General features: G+C 50.8%; 1 protein-coding gene across 1 annotated transcript in view; it reads left to right on the top strand.

The window, feature by feature from the left end:
- The first annotated feature begins 485 nt into the window (after positions 1-485).
- The window catches only part of RBM19 (RNA binding motif protein 19), a 48,238-nt gene continuing 40,123 nt past the window's right edge, over positions 486-8,600 (top strand). Inside the window, exons 1-13 of the mRNA XM_079322077.1 lie at positions 486-601; positions 913-1,095; positions 1,496-1,627; positions 1,805-1,843; positions 2,435-2,645; positions 3,535-3,794; positions 4,251-4,325; positions 4,575-4,653; positions 5,311-5,382; positions 6,297-6,497; positions 7,038-7,168; positions 7,536-7,657; positions 8,351-8,447. Of these exons, the coding sequence (XP_079178203.1) occupies positions 566-601; positions 913-1,095; positions 1,496-1,627; positions 1,805-1,843; positions 2,435-2,645; positions 3,535-3,794; positions 4,251-4,325; positions 4,575-4,653; positions 5,311-5,382; positions 6,297-6,497; positions 7,038-7,168; positions 7,536-7,657; positions 8,351-8,447 (1,638 nt within the window). The 5' untranslated portion in view covers positions 486-565. The remainder of the gene's footprint in view (positions 602-912; positions 1,096-1,495; positions 1,628-1,804; positions 1,844-2,434; positions 2,646-3,534; positions 3,795-4,250; positions 4,326-4,574; positions 4,654-5,310; positions 5,383-6,296; positions 6,498-7,037; positions 7,169-7,535; positions 7,658-8,350; positions 8,448-8,600) is intronic.

Genomic DNA, 8,600 nt, shown 5'->3' with positions numbered 1-8,600 from the left:
CCCGATGGCTCTGGTTATCTTAATGGTGAGGCTCTCATGGTTTGGACAGTTCCTGAAATACCCATCTCCACCCTATGTCTATTTAATTGTTAATTCGGGCTGCCCCGCTTTTGTTGGATGTTACAATATTGCGACGAAGCGTTATTGTACAACTTTACACGGATGACATTATATCGCATACCACAAAATCACATATATCCCTTTATATGACTTTAAGCCGCGACACCAGCGCGCCGTGCCCTCACGCAACCCGCACATGTGCGGAGGCTCTGGGCCGGCGGAGCGGCGGGCGCGGAGCCCCCTCCTGCGGCCGGGCCGGGAGCCGCAGCGCGCTCTGCGCGGTGCCCGGGGCTGTCCCCGCTCCTCACGGCGCCCCGCGCCCCTCCCGGCCCCGCCATTCCCAGCAGGCCCCGTTGCTAAGGGGCCGTTGCTAAGGACCAACATCCGGGTTTTTTCCCGCGCAGGCGCAGTGGCGCCTGCAGGCCACGTGACGCGGAAAGATGGCGGCGCCCATGGGGCGGCGTGCGCGGCGCTGAGCGGTGTTTCCTTGGTGTCTGTCGCCGTCATGTCGCGGCTTATCGTGAAGAATCTCCCCAATGGGGTGAGGGATCGGTGCGGTGTCGGGGCTAGGAAGGGTGTGAGGGGACGCTGCGGGGGGAAGCGGGATGCCGGGCAGGGAGAGACGCTGGAGAGGTTTGAAGTGGCGGCAGGATGAAGCTTTGGAGGGGGAACGGTGAGATATCCCGGGGGGACGGGCTGTGAGGGGATAAGGGGCTGTGATGGGGAACATGGGGACGCTTCGGGGGTGGGGGGAGGATGGTGCGAGAGCTCCTGGAGGAGTCGGGAAGGTGCCGGGAGCAGCGCGAGGGATGGAATAGCTCCAGAGTCTCCCTGGGCTGATTTCCCTCCCAGATGAAGGAGGAGCGCTTCAGGAAGCTCTTCGGAGCCTTTGGCACCCTCACTGATTGCTGCCTGAAGTACACCAAGGATGGCAGGTTCAGGAAATTCGGCTTCATCGGCTACAAGTCTGAGGAGGAAGCTCAGAGAGCCCTGAAGCACTTCAACAGAAGCTTCATAGACACCTCCAGAGTCGCGGTGAGCTGCTCTCTGCTGACACCCCTGAGGCTCCTGGGGAAGGGGGTCTCAGCAGGAGGGAGGCTGGGGGGGGTCTGGCACAGAGCAGCTCTGGCTGCCTGCATCCCTGGCTGATCCCAGGCCATGGGATGGGGCTGGGAGCACCTGGGATGGTTCAAGGTGTCCCTGCCCGTGGCAGAAGTGGCACTTTAAGGCCCCTTGCATCCCGAACCACCCTGGGATCCTGTGCCTGTCCACTCCTGACTTTCCCATGGTGGTTGAATGTGTAGCTCTGTGCTTTTAAAATAATCTTCTGTAAAAAGTTGTCTCTGCACACACCCTACATCCCATAATTCCTGAGTGAAGTTACCCAGCTCAGGCTGTGGAGCACATCTTTAACTAAAGACCTGCCTCGTTCCAGGTGGAGCTGTGCAAGTCTTTTGGTGACCCTACAAAACCCAAAGCCTGGAGCAAGCACTCCCAGAAGGCCCCTGCCTCAGAAAAGCTGCCCAAGGAGCCCTTGGCAAGTGCAGCTGCTGCAGGCACAAAGAGAGTGAGTCTGATGTGTGTCAGTGCCTGAGAAGGGTGGCCTGGGCTGTGGGCAGGGGACAGAGCAGCTGGGACAGCAGGTGCTGATGTTTGCTGCCTCAGGATCTCTGTTCCCTGTGCTCTTGGGTTCTCTGGAATCGTCTGTGCTTCTAATAAACCTTTCTGGGCTTTTTCCCTCAAGGATAAAAAGAAGAAAGATCCAGTGGATAACTTAAAGAAGGTGAGTTGAGGGTTTGCTGTCCCTGTGAGTTGAGGGTGGATTGCTGTCCCTGTGAGTTGAGGGTGGATTGCTGTCCCTCCATTCTTGCTGCTGATAGTTCCTTTCTGTCCTACTTCCCATGCTGTTAATTCAGACTGGGACCAGTCCAATTCTATTAATTTATTAATATTCTATTAATTCAATCCAGTTCTATTGTAAAAAATCATTTTAACAACCCCAACAAGTGACTCCAATTTTTTAATGGTCAGCTACTCCTGTGAGCACACACTGCATCCAGGTCAGTTCTGTTTCACCAGTTCTGAGCTTTATCCTTATGACAGTTTTGTCACATTTAACTTGTCTGGGTTTTTTTTCCTCTTTTTATTGTTTTGTTTTCCTCTTTAAAGTACTTTCTAAACACCAATTATAAAAGAACAGTAGGAGTGAGACACCTTGAGAAGACTTTAATCACTTTGTCAGTGTAAATTGAGCTCTCCTTAAGGGATTTTTGGTTTTACACTGCTGGAAATGAGGTGACATCTTGGATTTCAGATTCACTGAGTTTCTCTTCACAGCTTGCCTATTTTTAAATTTTTTTCTTTTTCCCCACAGCTGGAGGAAGATAAAACATTCCAGGAGTTCCTGGTGGTTCACCAGAAGAGGTCCCAGGTGGCCACTTGGGCTAATGACACTTTGGCAGAGGAGCCTAAGAAGGGAAAAGCAGCAGCAGCAGCTGATTACCTTAACTTTGATTCAGATGAGTCTGAGGAGCTGAGTGAGGCTGGGGATGAACCCTCTGAGGAGGAGGAGGAGGAGATTAAAGGTACCTGAGGGAGTTGTCATCCTTTGGTTGGACTCAGTGTCACTTTTCTGTGTGCTGGGAGTGTGTGATTGTTCCCCCAAATTTGGGGAAATGTGGCAAATGCAGTGTCTGATCTTTGGGGCTGCCATTAGGAGGAGTAACAGGGCAAACATCTGCAGCTTTCCTTGAAATGCTTTCCTTCTTGCAGCTCCTTCTTCTCCAGGATTTCCAGGGCTGGATGTGGTTGCTGTTGGTTTAGGAGCCTCTGTGAATTTGTCTGCTCTGCCTTTGATGCACAGTTCTGGAAATTGGGCCTGCCAGGGTTGATGGGGAGGGACTGGGTTCAGTGTCTGGCTCCTGAGAGGAAATTTGGAGTTGTGGGTTCATTCTAAACACTCCCCAGTCTGGGCTGCAGTCTGCTGTGTGTATTTTGGAATCCAGTGTTCCTGCAGCAGGGATGGGTGTGGGTGTGGAGCTTCTGTCCCTCCCTCCATGGCATTTCCTCAGGCTGTTCTGTGGAGTGAGTGGTGTTTGTCCTGCTGCTTCTCATCTTTGGGTAACTCAAATACAGGTGTGATTGTGTCCTTTTTCCTGTAAAACTAAACACTTCAAACCCTTCTCTGAGGCCTGCTTGGGGTATTCAGTTAAATTGTGACAATATACTTTGTCCTGGAGTACCTCAAACCCCTTTCTAACATGTTTTATGCATGAACTATTGCTTTGAAATCCAGGCTGTCAGTCTGACAGTGCTGAGATGAAGTTGCTTTACTGTTCCTAAGCCTTTCCCATGGAAAAGGTAGAGGACAAAGAGGTGATGGTCATGATTGTGTCAGTTCTCAGCTTTTTCCTCACCTGGGGGAAGAGCAGCAGCATCATCTGTGTGAAAAAACAACTCTGCTTTCTCTGCCAGGAAAGAAAGAAGGGAAGAAGGCAGCTTCCTGCAAAGACCTCTCAGATATGGATTACCTGAAATCTAAAGTGGTGAAGGATTCTTCCTCCTCATCCAGTGCAGAGGAAGAAACAGAGACTGAGGAGGAAGAGGAGGAAAGTGAGACTGAGGAGGATTCAGGCATTGCAGAATCCCACAGATTGGAAAGGGGGAAGCGAAAAGCCCAACAAACAGAGCAAAACACACCAGTGGGGAAGAAGAAAAAAGGATCCATGCTGGAGGTACAGCTGAATTAGATTTCTGTCTTTGCAGCAGCAGTTCATGGATAGCAGGTGTCTGCCAGTCCCTGCAGGGATGAGCTGACAGCCTGGGAAGGCTGCAAGGCCCATTTGCAGCTTTCTTGGCATTCTTGGTGTGACCCATTTACAAATGTTGTTGAATTTCCTCAGGGCTGACTAAATTCCCAGTGATGGGGGTTCCAGGTAAGTGTTTCTAGTGCCCTTGTCAGAGACTTTTTTCCAGGAAATGCTGTCCTGGAAAGAGCAGCACTCAGTTTTTCATGGCAGTGTCCCTTCAGCTGGCACCTCCTGCCCCAGGCTGCTGCAGCTGTGGGAATCTCCTGATATTCCCTGCCATTCTTCACCCTCCTGTTTGTTGGCCAGGCCCAGCTGGTTGTGCTGTGTTTTTTGTTATTTTATTCAGCTTTTTCTCCCTTGTTTTCCCCCTCCTCTGTGCAGAGCCAGGGCAGCTCAGGGGAAGCCAGCACTCTGTTCACAGTGAAGCTCCGTGGGGCCCCCTTGAACATCACTGAGGCAAGTCTGGTTTCCCAGCTGGGGAGGGGGCTCAGGGCATCTCCCAGTGCACCTCTGCAAGGTGTTTGCACAAACTTCTCACTTTCCACTCTTTTGAGGGTTGTGGGGATGGTCAGGGGAACTTCTGAGCTGTCTTTGTGCAGAGATCTCTTTGTTGATCTCTTTGTTTTCTATATAAAAACCTAATCCTGCACCTTGCTGCTTCCTGTATCGGAGACTTTACTCAAACAATTCTAATTCTTCCTGCAGCAAAAAATTCGGGAATTTTTCTTCCCTCTGAAGCCAGTGGCAATCCGGATGGGAAGCAAGGCCCAGGGGAAGAATTCAGGTAAGGGCTGTGTGTGGAAGGGGCTGGGCTGGGAGTCTGGGTCACCCCTCTGCTCTCTGTCTGCACTCCCAAATCCCTGGCTTGTGGCCTGGTTCTTTGAGACCTTTCTGTGACTTTGCAGCTCTCCTGCCCTACTTGCTGCCCACAGGATGCCATGGGCTGAGTAATGTTGGCTCTGCTCCCTTAAGGGTAGCAGCAGGAGACTTTTGTTTTGTTTCTTTTTTTTTATTGAGCTGCATCCAGAACTTTTCTAAACAGCCCAAACCATGCCAAGGAAAAGCCTGTTCCTCTGGGATAGCTGCAGCAGCCCAGGGCACTGCTGATTTGTGGGAGCAGGTCCTTGGAGCTTTGCTGTCTGCTCTTTTCCCTTAATAGTGCAACAAGGATGCACCTTTTCTTTGCTCTCAGAGGCACCTGTGAAAGCCTCCTCCAGCTGCTAAGTCAAGTTTTGTTTTGTATATAGAGAATGAGCATTGAAAAGGCAGCCTTCCAGTCTGACATGGCCATTTCCAGGCTGGATTGAAACTTTTCATGGGAGCTGAATGCTCTATCTATAGGAATCTATATTAAAGCAAGCCAAATTCACCCTTAATTACCCAATTAGTGGCTGTGTGTGTTGCCCACATGATGCTCAGTTGAACCTTCCCTTCCTCCAAGGTTACATCTTTGTTGACTTGAAGAGTGAAGCAGAAATGCAAAGGGCCTTGAAGAGGAAAAAAGAATTCCTGGGTAAGGGCTGTTTGTTCCTCCTTGTTCTGCCTGTGGGAGCTCAGCTGCTCGAGTGTTCCCTGCACAAGTAGCTCCTGTGATTGGAGTTTTTCCCTGGCAGATGGGGGATAAACCTTGTTCCTTGGGAGAAACCAGGTGCTGTGGCAGGAGTTTTGGGGCCCTTTTGTGTTGTGCTGTGTGCTTGAGGTGGTTCTTGTTGGATAAAAATAACCCTGCTGGAGTCCAGCTTTGTACACGCAGTGCTGCAAGGCTGGGTTGGAGCCCTGGGCTTGGCCTAACCTTTGGGGTAAATTCTGAAATGCTGTTTGCAGATACTGTGTAGGGGCTCTCTGAAAGGGAAGATTTAATGAAGGCTGACTCTTACAGCCCCCACCTCCCCCTTATTTTGAGTCCTGCTCAGAGCCTGTAATTGTCTGATTCTGGGCTCTTTGTGATGCTTTCAGTTTTACCTTTCACATTATCCAGATTCTGTACTGCATTAGTGTGTAGCTCTGAGCTTCATATAGAAGGTTAGCAAGTTCTCCTCACAGCTCAGCTAGGCAAAACAATCCTTTTCCAGTTCAGGCCCAAAAAACATAAACAGCAAGTTGAGGAGAACAATCTGGGAGCTGGGACTTCATAACCTGGAGTGGTAGTTGAACAATTAACCCCAATATATAAATGGATTAAGATTTATAAAAATGTGAAAACTCGTGACCCATCATCCCTCTTGAGGGTGTAGCCTCAGCCAGGCTCTTGCACTGCCCAAGGTGCCACCTTTGAAGGTATTTTTAAAATAGCTCCTTTATTCCTTCAGCTGTGTCTAGCCTGTGTTGTAGGCAGCCTGTGTAGGCAGCATTTGCCCCTGGGTGTTGCTGTGTTGGGTGCTGTTTGCTCTGGGAGGTGCCCAAGGTGCCTGTGCTGTTTGGGGTCAGGTGGGAGCTGTGTGGAGGTGTCCAGGTGCAGGAACTCTGCAAAAGAAACTGCTCCAGCAAAACCTGAGCAGCAGCCCTGGCAAAGGAGCCTGAGGGATGATGAGGAGGAAGAGGACCTGTCTGAGTCAGGGAGACTCTTTGTCAGGAATCTGCCTTTCACCAGCACTGAGGAGGACTTGGAGAAGATCTTTTCAAAATATGGTGAGTGTTTGCCACGGGGCTGGAACTTGCAGGGCAATGTTTTTCCTTTGTCCAGAGGTTTTCCTGCTGGGTGGGAATGGACAAAGCTGTGTGTCCCACATCTCCTGGACATGGCCCAGCTGCCATCATGTTCATTTTCTGATGGGATAATGGGAGCCTGCTTGGCAGCAGGCCTCCTGCAGGGGAGAGGTGAACCCTTGAGATCCACTTGGGTTGTAAGTTTGAAGTGTCCCTTTTCTATTTCCAAATTCAACACATTTAAGGTTATCTTGGGGCAGAGAGGGTGAGGTTGTGGAAATCTTTATCCCTGGCTGGAGGTGAAGGCAGCTGCTCAGAGCTTGCCTGGTTTGTGTCACCATGAGAGCCCATGACCTGCCACACCTGGACTTGTGCTGCTTGTACCTTGTCCCTCTGCAGCTCCTGGCCCAGGCTGGTGGCTCACCACACATCCAGAGCTGCTGCCCTCATCCCTGATTGTGTGGGAGGTGCCAGTTCAGATCTGCAGGGACAGGTGTGACCCCCAAGCCTTGCCTCCTGCAGGACCCCTCTCGGAGATCCACTTCCCCATTGACAGCCTCACCAAGAAGCCCAAAGGATTTGCCTTCATCACCTACATGATCCCTGAGCATGCTGTGAAGGCCCTGGCAGAGCTGGATGGGCAGGTGTTCCAGGTACAGCAGCTGATGCTTTTCCTGTGCTCTGGGCTGCAGATGATGGGAATGCTTGTTGGGAATGTGCCTGAGAGTTTGCTTCTGGGCTTTGTTAAAAAAATTGAGGCTCTCCTGCAGGTTTTTTTGGTAGATTAGCTTGGTTTGAACAGCTTTGCAAACTCCAAAATTCTGATAGAGGTGGGGAAGGAGCTCTGAGTCTGTCTCATGCTGTGTAACCACTTTGATTTACAGTTGTGGCTCCTTTGGGAAGGAAAATTTCCTCCTTCCACCAAAGCTGTCTGACCAGGAAAGATGCCAGGAAATTTCCTCCACATGGACATCTGTGGGTCATTCCAGAGCTGCTGGACCTTTTCTTCCTGTCTTTCAGGGCAGAATGATGCATCTTTTACCCTCCACAATCAGAAAGGACAAAATGGAAGATGGAGATGCAGAAGAATCTTCCTCCTACAAAAAACGGAAAGAGGCCAAGGACAAAGCCAACAGTGCCAGGTACAGCCTGAGCTCCCAGATTCCAGGCAGTGGCAGGAATGTATGTGGGATCTTCACAGGGGCTGTGAAGACATTCCCAAAGTTGATGAAGCATTTGCTGTGCAGCTCTGTTTCCTTTCTCTCTTGCCTGCCTGACTCCTGTGCCCAAGTAGCTGCAGTAGCTCAGTGAGCAGCAGAAATTGAGAGCAGCAGGGCTTTGGTATGAGTTACTACTCTAAAAAGAGTCTGTAATTCTTCTGGGGGTGATTTCAGATCGGTTGGGCCTTTCTGCTCTTTCTGCTTCTGTCCACCTGTAATTCTAAAGCTTGTAGCAGCTTTTCTTGCTGGGTGACAGATCAGTTTGCAAGAAGTGGCTGATATTTTCTGTACTGAAGGGAAAAAGGTGCAACCTTGCTTTCATGGGGTTTGTGGGTTGAGGAAACCAGTTGGAAATGTGTGTTGCTGTGAGCCAGTACCTGAACTTCAGCTGCAGAGCTGTGGCCAGTCAGGTCTGGGGAAGCAGAGCTCAGCTGCCTGCACTGCTTTGTTTGCTCTCCAATCACATCTCCCCCATCCTGTCCTTCCTCTAGGGATTTTGCACCCCTATTTCCCTCTCTCCTCACCCTGCCTGCCCATGGTGGTGCTCAGAGCTGCTTTTCCCAGGATTATTGGTTAGAGGCCCCATGAGTGACCCTGGCTGTTTTCTCTTGCCAGCTCCCACAACTGGAACGCTCTGTTCGTGGGGACAAACGCTGTGGCTGATGCCATGGCCCAGAAGTACAATGCTTCCAAAAGCCAAGTGCTGGATGCTGTGAGTTGGGTTGGGATGGATCAGCTGGGGTGGGACATCACTTTCCTGCCTGTTTCTTTGTGGTCAGAGCCTTCCTGGTCTTGTACAGGAACAGCCTCAGTGCATCCATGGGCACCACACTGAGCCCTGTGGTGCTGTAGCATCTCTGTGAGA

This window comes from Erithacus rubecula (genome assembly GCF_903797595.1).
Source record: "Erithacus rubecula genome assembly, chromosome: 19".
NCBI lineage: Eukaryota > Metazoa > Chordata > Aves > Passeriformes > Muscicapidae > Erithacus > Erithacus rubecula.
Note: the sequence above shows the minus strand (reverse complement) of the source record. Positions and strands in the feature narration are given on the sequence as shown.